The sequence below is a fragment of the Enhydra lutris genome, unplaced genomic scaffold, assembly GCF_002288905.1.
Source record: "Enhydra lutris kenyoni isolate GAN:26980312 unplaced genomic scaffold, ASM228890v2 scaffoldscaffold66, whole genome shotgun sequence".
Lineage (NCBI taxonomy): Eukaryota > Metazoa > Chordata > Mammalia > Carnivora > Mustelidae > Enhydra > Enhydra lutris.
Window position 1 is genome coordinate 14,861,358 of NW_019154150.1, and position 14,751 is coordinate 14,876,108.

The following is a 14,751-nucleotide window of genomic DNA, read 5'->3' on the forward strand; positions in this document are numbered from 1 at the left end:
TCTTTCCCTGGGCACTGTAAACCTCTCAGCCCCCTTCAGAAGGGTGAGGACCTCTGGCACTACAGACATAGTTCCTCACTTCCCCGTGTCTGTCATCTCTCCCTTTCCTCCCCTCCCAAAAGTAGAGTTGATCTGACCACACCATACTTAGTCATTTGCCATCATCCTCGTGAGACCAGCATGTGTGTCCGAAGCTGGATGTCCCGGTGCCATGTTAAGACTTCTCCCCAGTGCAGTATTTTTGCCAGGAATGTGCCTGGGCATCTGATGACCACATGAACAGGGGCCTCATTATGGATCATGAATGGGGGTCTCCAGGGGGTCTTGAGAAATCCCATCAGCTATAGTGTGTGTGCCTCCTGGCCGGCCTTGGATGGCCACCTAGAATGTTTACTGCCCACCATGGGTGCTTCTCAGTTGGTGGGGGTTCCCGGCCAGAGCTCGGAGGTCCTTGCTTCTTTACAGACCCATGAACGTGGGCTGGGGGGCAGGTGAACGTGGGCTGGGGGGGGCAGGTGAACGTGGGCTGGGGGGCAGGTGAACATGGGCTGGGGAGCAGGCAGTGTGAGCTTACTCAAGGGACCTGGACTTCAGGGCTGCCACTGCTCAGGGACTTGGGAAAATTCTCTAACTTGAGTGATCCTCAGTCTCCTCATCGAGTGCTTCTGAGCTGGGAGTTGATGTAACACCAGCCGCTCAATCAGGGTAACTTTAAAAGAAAAGGTGCTAAAAAAAAAAAAAAAAAAAAAAGAAAAACAAAAGCTGCTGAGGCCCCAGTGGCTTGAGCATGTCTGCCGAGCGCTGGCCGCTTGCACCTGAGCTCCTCCGGGTTCTCCCGAGATCCGACACCAGAGGACCACAGCTCTAGGTCTGGGTGTCTCCATCTCAGCCCTGCTGACATCCAGGGCCGGATCACTTGGTGGGTGGGGGCCTGCCCTGGGCATTGTGGGACCCAGCATCCCTGTCCCTGCCCCTTCCCGTTCGATGCCATTAGCGCTCCCTCCTTCCCCACAATGGTGACAACTGGAAATGTCTCCATTCGTTTACCGAATGTGTGGGACAAGATCATCCCCTAGTTGAGAACCACCGCTCTAATCTCAGCACGTCATGAGAGGACAGTATTTGTTGTGCTACCATGTTTCTTCTGCGTGTGGTGTATTTGCTATTTATATACGGTAGCTTCAGGTGAAGGTTGTACTTGTACCCACTTAAACCTGGGACAGACCTCTGAGTGGGTATCTGGGGGTTCCCTAAACATCACTGGCAGCATGTGCAGCTTAAAGTGTGTGTGAACTTGCCCACTTACAAGATCCCTTCAAGACCCTTTGGCTGAGGCTGCTCCCCGGGAAGCTCCTTCCCGGCAGTGGGTTGGGGGCCGCATGCTCACTGGGTACACCAGAGGGTCAGGGGCTCCTGCGGAAGGGGTTGTCTGGATCTCACTCACGTTCCTGCACCGGCCCCCAACCCCAACACCTACCATCGTTTCCTTCTCTCTTCTCTTGTTTCCTGAGCTGCCGGTTCCTGGCGCCCCGGCTTCCCTGTCTGACATGCCCTGGGGCAGCGTGCCGCACAGAGGACTCCTCTGGTAAACCAGCGGTAACTGGGAATCATTCATGTGGGAAGGCTCTTGCTTTCCCACGCCTGAGAACTGCTCTCAAAGTTAGGCATTTGTGTGGCTGACTAATTTATCTGTAGAATGGGGACAGACACCCAACCTCAAGGGTCATCATCCCCGGGCCATGCCAGGTTTAAGAAGTGTCCCAAAGGAAAAAAGGGTTGCTCTGACAAATGGGCTGGGTAGAATCCCAGGATGCAGCAACATACTTAAGGTTCTAAGATGTTCCTTAGTAAATCTGCTTCTCGACCCAGGTTGTGAGGCATACTGGTACTTGGAACGTTTCTCTCTCTGAGCCACTGTGACACCCTCGAGGTGCTCAGGGACACGCTTCGGTGTTATTACAGACCTTGCACGATGTCATCTGAGTCCCGGGATCTGGTGTCACTGAGGAGATCTGCTCCTCTGCTTCAGACCTCTGTGTGGACTTCCATGCTTGTCGATCACACCTGGCTAGCCCCATTCCGTCTCCCCAACCTGCAGCCTCTCAGGGTTGCTGCCAGAAGACAAACCCTAATAAGTAAAAGAGGCCATAGTCGTGTGGGTGACTCTCATTTCCTTTTGCTTGTATCTTGTGCATCCCGGGATCAGTTCCAAATTGTCTTACGCTGCCTGGGCTTGCGTCTTCCCTGTCCCCGGCCATGGGTACTTGGCACAGATTCGGTACCCAGACACCCCCTTTTTGTACTTGTCTCGCTTCTTTTTCCTCTGCTGGGTCTCCTACATGGATGAGGTGTTGGATCTGGGGATCGACCTTGCTTGACTAAAATAGTTAGTCCCCAGATATCCTTGCCACACCAGACGGTATTAGTTTCACTTTGTGAAAAAGATTCGCTTGGGATTCCTTGAATGGGTGCCCCTCCCAGGCATGGCGGGTTATCAGCCCCTGTGGTATGGTGGCCGGGGCCACTCTGCAGGCGTCCCTGCCAGAGTTCACCGGCCGGGCTCAGATCCTGCCAGGGGTAGGGTTCCACGCTCCGGGGGTGGTGCCCGCTGTCCGCTCAGACGTCCGTCCTAACCCTCTCTCCTCCCTGTCCCCCTCCCTCTCTGCCCTTTCTCCTGCAAGGCTCTGCCACCCTTCACCACTGGCAGCAGTTGGCCCAGCCCCACCTAGGGGGCATCCTGGACCCCCGGCCCGGTGTGGTCACCAAGGGCTTCCGGACACTAGACGTTGACCTGGATGAAGTGTACTGCCTTAACGACTTTGAGGAAGATGACACAGGTGACCACATTTCCCTCCCGGGCCTAGCTACCTCCACGCCAGTTCAGCACCCAGAGACCTCAGGTGAGGGGTCCCGAGCACGCGAGACTGTCTCAGGCAGCAGAAGTTTCCCACGCCGGCCTCAGGCTTTCCCAGAGGAGATGCAGGAGCCGCCAGCGGCCGAGCAGAAGGAGGAGGAGGAGGGGTCTGGTGAGGGCACCCCGATAAGTCCTGTGAACCTGGCATCTTCACCGGAGGCCGAGTTCTGGGCCATTCTCACCTCTGTCCCGAGCACCATCCGTAGTGGCTCTCTGTCTGTAGCTTCCGCTCGTCTGTGTGGGTGATGATCACAGCTTCCCATCGTGCAGTTCTGTTGTGTAACGCAGAGTCTGATGCCCCCATAGTGTCTGATGTAACGAGTGGGTATAGCTCCTCGCCCATCTGGGAGGTGCATGGCCCAGCAGGGCTCCTGACCGGGGAGCAGGAAAGGCTGCTAAAAAGAAGTGGATTGTTGGCCCCCCCCCCCCCCCCCGCCCGTCACCTCCCCTGCTTCTGCTGTGGGTCTCTCCCCGAGTCTGGGGGGGCAGGTTCCCGAGTCCCACGGTGATTTCCAAACTAAGCTGAGCAGAGTTGGGCATCTTAAGGGGAAATGAGTAGAGTGCCAGGGGAGAGAATCTGTTCCCTATGAGGAGCATCAAAATAGGAAGAAGCCCCGAAAGTGTTCAGGATTTCAGACAACACTGAGATAAATCAGTCTTTTCCTCCATTTCTAACTTCAATGAAGGTATATGCATTTTTCTCTCCAGCTTATGCATGTGTTCAAAGGGGATTTTTCAAAGCATTTTAGCAATACTCCTTAACCCAACAAACCCAAGGAGAATGTCAGTAAGCTTTTCCAGAGAGGACCCCAGATGAACCCGGAGAAGAGTTCTAGCTGATCACCTGCCCCCTGCTACCCCATTAAAGATGGGATCATGAGTTTGCAGAATTATACCCTAGGCGACACTGAGATGAAATAGTTTGGGCTCAGGGCACCAGGACCACAGGGGTCATGTGGTTACCATTTGCCCCAGACTTCCTGCCCCCCCCCCCGCCCCGCCCTAGCCACAATGCTGAGAAGACAAGGAAACTCTCTTGTGGAATCAGGGCAGAGACTCAGAAAAAGATGAATTCGTCCCATGCTGTCATCCCAATGGCATCTTGGAGTCACTAGACTTGAGGAGAGGACATGTGTCTTGGTGATTCATAACTTTGGTTCACAAAGGCTGCCCTCCTGCTGTGAAGGACAGGACAGGGTAGAGCTGAGGTGCATGGTGGTGCCTCCCTGCTAAGGGACTTTATTTGGGGCCAACTTTTCTTTTTCCTTTGACATAAACTTTAGAGATATCACCAAGTAAAAAGGATTGGTTTATCAAATAAGCTTATGGTTTATTCATTTATTTTTTACCAAATAAGTTACCAGATTAAGCTTGCACGGGAATGAAAATGAGTTTTATTTAATATCTTCACACTTAAGGAAGGGAAACCAGCTGTGGTATCGTGACTTCCCTTTGTTCTCCGACCTTCTGGAAGGCAGACAGTGGTACGGGAAACACGGAGTCTGCGAGCGTTGTGACTGAAAGAATAGGAATCATGTCAAGGGCGATGACCCCTCCCTGCAGTCCTACAGGTGGACCAGAAGGTGAACGCTCTAGGCTTAAAGAAGCAGCATTAGGTGTGTCTTCAAGAAGTTATTCAGAAAGAAAAAAACTTAACCTCAAGTCAGCTAAGAACTTCCCTCAGAAATTAGAGGGAGAGCCCAATTATGACATAAGTCCTGACCACTTTCCTTACATTAAACAAAGACACATTCATATTTATTGCTTCTTCCCTCCTTCCTCAAACCTGCAGCAAATTCATCCCAGCAGCTTTGAGGAGAGACACACCAATCTAGAGTTGGAACTTAGCCCCAGGTTAGAAGTATGTGATGGAAAAGAATTCTGTAGATTGCTGAAGGTAACTTAGGAAGGGCCTGATCATTTAGACAAGAGTTCTTTTGGGCTTGTTCTTGGTCAGACTTGTTAAAAGCTCAGCACAGAGGGGATCAGTGGTTTGGAACAGTGACATCGCTCTTTTCTTTCCCTTCTGGGAGTAAAAGGACCCTTTTGATTACTGGAAGGTAAGAAACCTGTCACTCTAAATCGTAAATCACCCCTGTGCGACCCCTGAGTGGCACTATGTACATAATCCTGGAGTCACAGGTAAATAGACAAGCTTCAGCAGGGAGGACTGGGCCATTGCCTGTCCTGGGATTTGTGTCTGGGCTGGTTTCGTCCCTGCCTTAGTCTACCTTTGATATGTTTAGGCTTTTCTGTTGCCAGACAGCACAGTCCCAGAAGCTACCATCTGGGAATACTGTGTAGGGAGGAACTTTGAAGACAGAGGCTTTGCCTTTTTTCTTGCAACTGAGACTCTGGAAGGAAACTGGGGAGACTTATATATTAGGCACTTTTGTCTAGAACATACTAGCTCACAGAGAAAAAGCTCTGAGTACTGAAAAAAAAACAACCCTACTAATATATTTTAATGTATTGTATCATTATTGGCTGATTTCTATAATCCCATATCTTAAAAAGCACGATTTCTTTTTTATATTTGTAAATAATTTAGATGATTAAAATGGATTATTTAAAACAATTTTTAGATTACAGTTTTACTTTTCAGTGATGTTTTATGTATTAACTCACATAGAAAGTGTAATTTATTATGAATAGTCATTATCTCATACTGTCCGTGTTCTGAATTTTAGGTATTTATGTGGAGGGAAGAGCCAACATGTGGGAAAGGATTAAGATCAGAGTTTTGAAGTCCTACAGTTACATTGGTAGATGGTTGGTTGGACAGTGTAGTTGAATTATTTTGGATGCCAGCCAGGATCCTTCAAGGAAAGAAAGAAGTAGGATTAGCGCAACATAGAAGAAAGTGAAGGTCAGTTGATTTTCATAGTCCTACCCATGAAGGCCACTCAGGTGGGGGAGTAACTGAAAGGAGGCTCGTAGCAATCACGGCTGCCTGTCTGGCAGCGGTGCCACAGTGGAGCTGTATCTTCATTGGGGCAGGTGCAAAAGTAAGTGTTGAAGGCAAAAATCACATTTGGTCAAATAGCCGTTGAAAAATCCCCTGAAGGTGCAGCACATGGACTTGCTCTCCCCCCTCCCCCACCCTGCCCCAGCATAGCTGGCAAAGGCCAGGAATTAACTTCTGTAGTGACCTTGCTTGGTACATAGGTCCAGGTTCTGTTCAGGAGCAGCTACTGAGCAAGGCAAGAGAAGGAAGAGCTCATGGAGGAAGGGAGCCAGAGTGCCACTGTGGCCAGCGGAGTATTTCTCCAGCGCCTGGGCTGGCCAGGAGTGGGTTGGAGCAGAGCCTCACAGCTGCACTGTCTCCTTTCTGTCCCAGAACCCAAGCGGGGCCCGATGGGTCTGGAAGGCAAGCCGGGTCCCTCCGATTCCCAGACCCTCAGCTGTGGGAAAGGTTCGCATTTGTCTCCACGGAGAGAGTGGACCGCGCGTTCCCACTCTGATGGGAAGATGTTCCAATCCAGCCCTCTATCTGCAGCGGTTGCAAAAGTTGGGTCCTTGTGCACAGGCAGATGGTCGGCTCACACCCACCTGTGTTAGGTGATGCTAAGGAAGGCCCCGTGCTCTTGCCTCGGGATACCTATAAAACTAGTGCATGAAACAGGCCCACTGCGACCTGGAAGTGGGAAAATGAATGAAGAGAGGTCATTGACTCCTTCCAGACCAACAGCTGGAGTCAACCCCACCTACTGTGTCCTGAACAAGCTTGCTCTTCGCAAGCACTCTCTCCATGGCAGCGTCACCTCTGAAGACCACAGGAGGGTGCTCCTGTGCTCCAGGAGCACCCCCATGGACCACAAAGGACTGTGCGCAGTTGGACACTTCTCCTCCGAGGAGGGATCACTGCAGTGGGCATCGGCGGCGGGATGAGCGGTCCAGCAGCACCGCCAAGAGGCGGGTGGGGGAAGCGCGCTCCTGAACTGGCTTGGATGGTCTTGGGCAGGGGTGGGTCTCCGGTGCAGCTTGGCCAGACCAGCTCCCCACGCCGGTGGACGTCTGCCACAGGAGGGACAAGAGGACAGGGTGTAGGGTCCAGCTTTGTTGGCAGCCACAGGATCCAAAGAGACTTTTGCATTTTGTCCCTTTGACATTTTAACCACATTAAAAAAAAAAAATCTTTCTCCAGAACATATTTCAGGGGCCACTTGTGGAGAATTTCTGCCCCTCTCTGCATGACACTGTTAGAGTGTTCATCTGTTAAATCACATACTTCTTAGATGAAACAGGGAATAGACAGCTTGGCACAGTGGGCAAAATTGACTTTTAATTGTTTTAATTTTGTAGGAACCAAAAATAAGTTGTATGGAAACCAGAAGAAGATCTTGTGTAGTTCACAAATCTGTGATAGAATCCTCCCAGGGCCTGCAGGCCCAGGTCTGCATCAGGGGCTCGGGGGTCCCTGTTGAGCTCTAGGAGCAGACGAGAGCCATGTTGAAGAAATGCTTAAGAGGCAGAGAAGGAGAGTAAGCAGGTCCATGTTCAGCCTGGAACTAAGGGTTTAAGAAATGTTGCACTTCTGCAACATTGTTTGGCTTAAAATCACTTTTATCTTCTGTTTTTTTAAAGGGTGAAAACGACAGTACTGTATTTAGAAACTTTTGGCTTCCATCCCCCAGAGGAAAACTCTTATTAGAGCCACATGAAGCCCAGATGCAATACTGATATTATTGATGAGGCACAGGGTACACAAAGGCATTATGAAGCTTTTCCCACGTGCACTCATCATGGAACTTTTTTTTTTCCCCCAGAAAAATTAATGGGCAGAGTTATATAAAGAAGTGACAGGAAAAGTCTTTAAAGCATTTTTCTGTGTCCTGACATTTTAGTCTTTTAGGAATAATTCAGAAGCCTTGCTTTTGCCTTTTTTAAGAAATGGGAAAGTAACTGACAGGTAAAGACACATCCTCCCCCCTCCCCCAATATGATTACTCTTTGAATAAAAAGTAACAAAGTTGTTAGAAGCTAGTCAAAAGGTCAAGACAAAAAGACAAAAGGTATGGATGCTCTTAGTTCAAGCCACAATCTTAAACTGGATGGACAGTGGCTTCTGTTTTCAGTGGGTTTGGTTTGGCTTGGATGGAAAAGGCCAGCCCATGGGTACCATTATTGATGTGGTGGAAGCTTCTGGAACCTTAGGGGGCAGGGTGGAGGGGGGGGAAGAGAGAAGATGTGTGTGTGTGTGTGTGTGTGTGTGTGTTGGCTAATGAGTTCATAGAAATTGCAAAGCAGATCTAAATCATGTGACCTCAGCTTCACCCTAGGTGTTTAAGTTAAGAAAAGGAAATTGTCAGGCATTTTGTTCATTTTACACAGGTTTGGCCGCTTCCCATGAAAAGGGGAAAGAGACTATGGAAAACGTTCAATGCATCATAAAGACAGCCCTCTTTTTCCAAGATTTAGAGAGGTGTTTGTAATTTTGACTTTCAAGAAGTTGTTTATGTTAGCAAAAAACAGCCTGGGGGTGTGGTGTGGCCAGGTTTCTCCATCCTCAGAGAGCCCCTTTGAAGCAGCCTCGCATGGATGTATGTGTATTTTGCAACTCCGCTAGAAATCTCCAGGTGCAGGCATACTCTTTGGCATCTGTGTGGGCTCATCTAAGGGTTCTTTCAAGGACTAGATGCCATGCTGACTTTTAGTGGGGCGAGTTTCAGTTCTTCCCTTCCCTGTGGATGGGGGATGGAATGTGCCATTGGGATTGACTGAGATGCATGAGTTGGTATATCCGAATCACATCATGTGGATGGGAGAGGCTGGTAGTTTCCGTCAGGCTTCAGGTCCTCACCAGAGCAACCCCACCTTGTCTGTGCTCCTTTTCTCTCCTCACAATTAGAGCAGGCGGCCCTGCAATCATCCAGATCTGCATAGCACACTTGCAGATAACCCCCAGTATAGTCTCAGGGCCATCCAGGGAGGCGGCCCCAGCTCTCTGGAGACTGTGGGCCCCGTCAGGGCACCCCCATGAGTGGCTGCAGCAGCAAGATCCCAGGCACCCAGTTTCCAATCAATACTGAGCACCCTGCGCCCCCCAGAGGAGCACAGCCCATCAGAACCATTTACCAAGTGCACCTGCCCCAGGAAGAACATGCACAGGGTCTGCTCAGAGAGCAAGCGAGCAGGGTGACCCTTGTCCTTCAAAAGCCTTCCTATGCCCCAGCCTGCAGGTAGCTGAAGGAGTGTGCTTGTGTGTGCTGTGTTCAGAAAAAAAAACAAAAAACAAACAAACAAACAAAAAAAACGACTGCATGTTAGGCACCTGTATGTAGTTCACCAACACAGAAGATCTTGAATAATCAAGGATTAACTAAATTTATAGGTTCTTGGCGATAGATTCGGATTTTGTACTAGTGTCAGAACCTGGTGGGAAAGGAACAGACAAAAATAATGTAGGATTAAAAAATAATATTTAAAAAAATTTTTTTAAATATGTAGGACTAGGGGATGCTTGATGGAAGCCCTTTCCAGTGTGACTACTCTAACCCGTTAAATACTCTCTGCTCACAACACCACGGGGCCCCATAGTCCAGACCAAGAAAAAAGGATGGAAGTAGGAAGCCGGAGTATTAAATCCAAGAAACCCCATTCCTTGGAGGCCCCAAGTGGGCAGCAGGAGGTGAACACCCAGCATGTGAAGCAGGGCTTTGGTGCACTGTGGGGACGGGGCACTGGAGCAGGGAGCCCTCACCCCGAGCCTCCTGTCCCTGCTGAGAAGGCATCTGGTGCGTCTTGCTTGGAGAAATCGCTCACTCCTGCAGGCAGGGTGTTAGGAATCAGCCTGCAGCTGCTGGGTGGTGAGCTCAAAGGGCCTCGGGCGACTCACTGTCTCTGTGTTGTGTCCCAAGGAAGGGAAACGCCGCAGCAGCCCGGCGGGCAGTGGTGACGTGCGGAGAGCTGGCGGGGCCAGGCGTCCCAGTGGTATTGCGGAGGGGCCGAACCTCTGGCTTGGTGCTCTCGATTCCTGTTGATCCTCCTCTCTGTGGCTTCCGGGGAATGATGACTTCTGAATTTTAGCAGCCTTTTCCTACCCCCAAAACCCATTTGCTTCCGATGGGTTTTGCTTCTGTTGATGCAACCGTGTCCTGAAAATGTCCATCTTGCGCTACCTGTTGCAATCCAAGATCCCATGGGTGATGGGGTGGAGGAGGAGGGGGCCTTTGGTACCTTTTGGTTGGATATTCTGGCCACGTGTTTAAAGGGGGTACACTCCTACTTTTAAATCAGCCTCGCTTTTGACTTATTTGTAAGGTTCTCTCTTTCCACTGTTCTTAGTTACCTCTCTTTACTGCATTTTTCTTTCCTCCCTCCCTCCCAAATAACCTCTCACGCTGGTTATTTGGGACGCTTCTCTCAGGCTTTTTGTTGCTTTTGTTGCTAGACCTTATTGCAGTCAGAGAATCGTGATTGTTCGGTTGCCTTTTCTTCATAGCTTATTCCATTTTTGTTTTGTTTGCAACAGTTTTCCAGTTGCCTGAGTTCCTAAGTCATCCCATTTATTGGTTGAGAAACAAAGATTCATAAAGCCTGTTTCCATGTGTGTTTTTTTCCCCCTTCCTGCTCTGCCTGGCACTCTGTGTGGCTGCGAGTTTACTCTGGTGGCTGGGGTGCTGGCTGCCACCCAGGGACCACGGGCACCTGCCTGGACCCAGCAAGATGGGCTGGACTAGAACAATTGGGGCAAAGCAGCCTTACGCTGTACGTCTACTCACTGCCACCGGTTTTGTGCTCTGGCTTTGTCCTGCCTGCCTTCAGTTTGCCCGTCTCCAACATTTTTTGTTTCATCTGGTTCTGGGTTTTTTTGTTTTTGTTTTTGTTTTTTAAAGACACAGTCGGCTGTGTGTGGATCTGTAGGTTTAGGGCAGCGGTCTCTTCTGTTTTGTTTTCCATTTCCTTTTTGTCAAATCCAAGAGAAAAGTGGCCATAATGAGCTAGAAGATTCTCATTCACAGCTTCCTGAATCTTCAGAGTGCTCATGGCATCTGAGAACCAAATGCGTTTCCCCCCCAAGAGGTCTCTGGGGGCTGAGCTGCTGCAGGGGCGGCGGGCTGGGCGGGCGGGGGGTGTGTGTGTCCCAGTACCTCACTGTGCATGCTATTCAGAGCAGCATCTCCCCCCCCTTTCCTTTTTTTTTTTTTTTTTTTTTAGCATTATGAGTTATGAATGAGGGTGACCTCTACAATCATGATGTCTCCTGTAGACTGTCACTCATCACTTTACCATTTGCCAGCTTCCTGACGCACGGTCCTAACGCTTCTGTGATTTACTTTGCTCCAAATCCTAGTCTTCAGCTGCCTGAACAACAGCGCTTTAGAGCTTTAAAAGGAAATAACTTGAGGACAGCTGGTGGCTGTCTCATTTTCATTAGAAATCAGACATCCTGGAGAGGCCAGGACAGTTGCCTACGGGATAGGGGCTGCACGCACTAGAGTGCATCAGACCACACCTGATCCTAGGGCTGAAGACAGCCGCAGGCTTTGGGAGTCTTACCACCCTGTTGCTGAGGCAGCTGAGGCCCCATCTCCCCCGACCCCTGCCCACCACCGATACACAGTAGTGGAGCCAGCTTCCCTAAGCCCCTTTCCATGTAATCTGGAAAGGGAGCCGTGCGAGCCTTGCCCTGTTTCCAGGTGGCAAGGCTCTTCCCTGCCCCGCACCTTTCCCATCTCCTTGGCAGAACTTGGCACCTGTTTGCCAGTGAAAAGAAGTGTGAAGCCCCACGAGAAGGAAGCCGATTCTGACCCCTGAGGAGGGAAACCAAATTACCCCCCGCCCTACAGGCTCATTAGCTCCTCAAACTGGATCCACTACTGGCCAGAGAACGCCGATGGGGAACCCTGTCTGGACTGGGTCGGAAGCGGGAACTGGTTGCGCTGCACGCCAGTGCTCCAGGCTGGATTCTGGATTCTGCCATCCAGAACGCCGGCATCACACCTTCCTTGCCCAGATCCAGTTCACAAGGTAGCTCATCGCTTCTTCCGCCGCTGCGAGCCATGCTGGAATTTGACTGTTCTCATGGGTTTGTGTGGATTTGAGGACTATGTTCTGTTCCCTCCCTGCCCCCCCCCCGGTAGCTCACCATCCTGGGAAGTGCATGTCACAGACCAACTCCACCTTCACCTTCACCACCTGCCGCATCCTGCACCCCTCAGACGAGCTCACACGGGTCACGCCAAGGTAAGGGACCCCGGCCCCGGGGCAGGGGAAGGGTGCGGTGAGGTTGGGGCTCTTGACGCAAGACTCGAGGTCAAGGAAGGTCGAGTAGAGGCTCCGCTGAGGCATCCCGTAGTGCGTGCTGTCACCAGTGTGGGGTCCCATCTTTCCTCTTGACTTGAGGCCCCTGTTAGATTCAGATCCCCCACAGAGACAGACCTAGACCCACCTACAGTTGTCTTTTTCACGGGCCACAGATTCTTAGGGCTGGTCTTAACCGGCCAAAGTTGATGCTACCAGAGGCATAAGGCCCAGGTTGCTGGCATTTTGTCCCCAAGTTTGTCGGTAGAGCATGAAGGTCCTTCATGGAATGGAGTTACTGAGCCCGGTGGAAGCCCCCGGTGCCTCTGGACTAGACTGTGGGAGCCATGCACCGCAGTCACGTGGTAATGAACGAAACAGTAAAACCCAAAGACCGCACACCTTGTGCTCAGCTCGGGCCATTTCCCTCTGGTGCCTTAAAGAGGTGGTAGAGGTTGGCACCATCTGGCAAGAGGACCTGGATGGCATGGGGTGGTCGGCTTGGCTTCCAGTGAAAAGGCAAGTGCCGCTCCCCCCCCCCCCCCCCCGGCCAGGTGCCTTCTGTGTGGTGCAGACGAGAGAGATGCCTGGGTGTATGGCAGGTAATGCAGAGAGGGAGGGAGGCAAGCTGGGCCCGCTTGCTCGGAGGGAGCAGCTGCCCCAGGGAGCACCTTAAACTATGAATAATTCTCCGCAGGTCATGTGAGGAGGACGCCGAAGCGGCCCTGTGCCCCGTTGAGCTGAGAGGAGATGTAGGGCAGAGAGTGAGCCCACAGGCGAGGCAGGGGGTGAGCACACTGCCAGCGCTGCCTGCCTGGCAGGGCCTCCTGGAAGGAGCTGTGTGTGCACGTGTGGCCGCCACTAACCCAGGACTTAGGCGTGGCTGTGTCTCTGTGGTTGTGCCTGGCTAACGGGGCCTTGACAGTGGATACCCCTAACCACCCCCACCCAGATGCTCAGTTGAGCCCAGTGCCAACACTAATATGGGCCTAATCCGAGTTCTCGGCAGAAAGGGAATCCAAATGTTAGCTTGTCTTCTCTCCCTGCCTCTGGAGAAGCCAGCATTCCAACCCCCCCACCCCAGGGCTCTGTGTTGGAAGAGCTCTGTGTTTTCACCATGCACTAAAGCTTCTCCTGGGAAAGATCGGTGCCCGGTGCTCTCCTGCCTGAAGCCGTAGGACTCCACCCAACACACCTGTCCCTATCTCTTGTCAGGGATGGGAAAGGCCTGGGCAGTCAGTAGCAAGAGAAGGCTTTTTGCCTGAGTTTGAAAGAACTTGACCTCAAATCACAGATCTCCCCAGAACGGCCCCGTCAACAAGATTTTGAGTCCAGAGTGTTTGGCCTTACTGCTTGTAGACTGGTTTTATTAGATCCCACCTGTGCCGTTTGAGGAATCCACCTTTTAACCTTAGGACTCTGCTGTGGCTTCTAATCTTGTGTTTCTCTGAGTGCTCCTGACCCTCCAGCATCCCCACTCCTGAGCTTGTGTGAGGTGGGTCTATTCTGGGCTTCTCGCCCCGTGCTGACCAGCCAGCGGCAAGCAGCCAAAAGGATGCCTTAGCTTGAACTTGGCTTGTGAACCTTCCCTCCCACAGCAGGAGGCCCTTTCCTGCCCATTCCCCTGGCTCGTGGCTTGCCCAAGGTATCTGGCCCTCCCCTCGCCAGGCTGGGGACAGAGGGTCCCCCAGCTCCTGGGGCCCACCCAGCTGGCTGCTCCAGGGGGCACCTACAGCCCCTGCCGTGTCCTTGGGTGGGTAGCAGGACAGGGCTCACAACACTGTAAGGAGAGGGGTGTGCTGCTTTGCCCTTGCTGGTTCATCCAGCAACTGTGAATGGCCTTTGTGCCTAAGTGGCCTCCCAGCCGCATCCCTGTACCAGCTGTTAAGAGAGGGCCTTTCCCCCTACAGCACTGTTACACTATTCTTTCCTAACTCCTATTACTGAGGGACCCCAGCTTCTGGAACATCCTGGGTCCTCAGCCACCATAGCAGGGGTGGATGAAGAAATCTTTGGAAAGAAGGCTTTCCTTTGATGCAGGCTTCATATATGCCGTGAGCCTTTTCTAGATCGTTCTACAGATGTAGGCCTGATGTTATCTGACATGGCTGCTGCTGACCCCACATCTCCACCCCCTGAGGTGAACTCAGCAACCACGGGAGGAGGACGAAGGGGTAGTGTGGCATAGAGGGAAGAGCCTACAGTGGGGGTCAGGAGGCAGGGGTCCGCTGCTGATGTGATGCACACTCTCAGTCTCCATCTCCCCATCACTCAGGGGCCCTCCACCTGGGTGTCCCACCTGCTGGGGCCATTCCCAAGATGAGCTCTCAGATCCCAGAGCCCTGGTTAACTTCTGGCTTCAGGGAAGTAGTCATTAGGAAGGAATGCTGAAATTTGATTACATTTGGTAGGGAAAGGAAGCCTCTCTGCTGAGGGGCTCTCCCCACCCCCATCCTTGAGGCCTGAGCCCTCAGACTTGGGCTCAAATCCTGGGTCTTCCACTTAATAGCTGAGTGTGACATTGACTAGCCCCCTAACCTCTGAGTCTGACTTTCCTCACCTGCAAAGGGGACAGTTAGCCCCCCTTCTGG

The 14,751-nt window shown here is 51.7% G+C and overlaps 1 protein-coding gene across 8 annotated transcripts in view; it reads left to right on the forward strand.

The window, feature by feature from the left end:
• Nucleotides 1–14,751, forward strand: part of LOC111158987 (trafficking kinesin protein 1) — a 183,955-nt gene that overhangs the window by 166,229 nt on the left and 2,975 nt on the right. For 2 of the 8 annotated variants that reach the window (XM_022521337.1, XM_022521338.1), the window contains 2 exons: nt 2,682–3,026; nt 12,001–12,103. In XM_022521337.1, the coding sequence (XP_022377045.1) occupies nt 2,682–3,026; nt 12,001–12,103 (448 nt within the window). Of the gene's footprint in view, nt 1–2,681; nt 3,328–12,000; nt 12,104–12,857; nt 14,536–14,751 lie in introns of those variants that run through there. The other 6 variants (XM_022521334.1, XM_022521339.1, XM_022521335.1 and 3 more) reach the window with 4 other exon arrangements.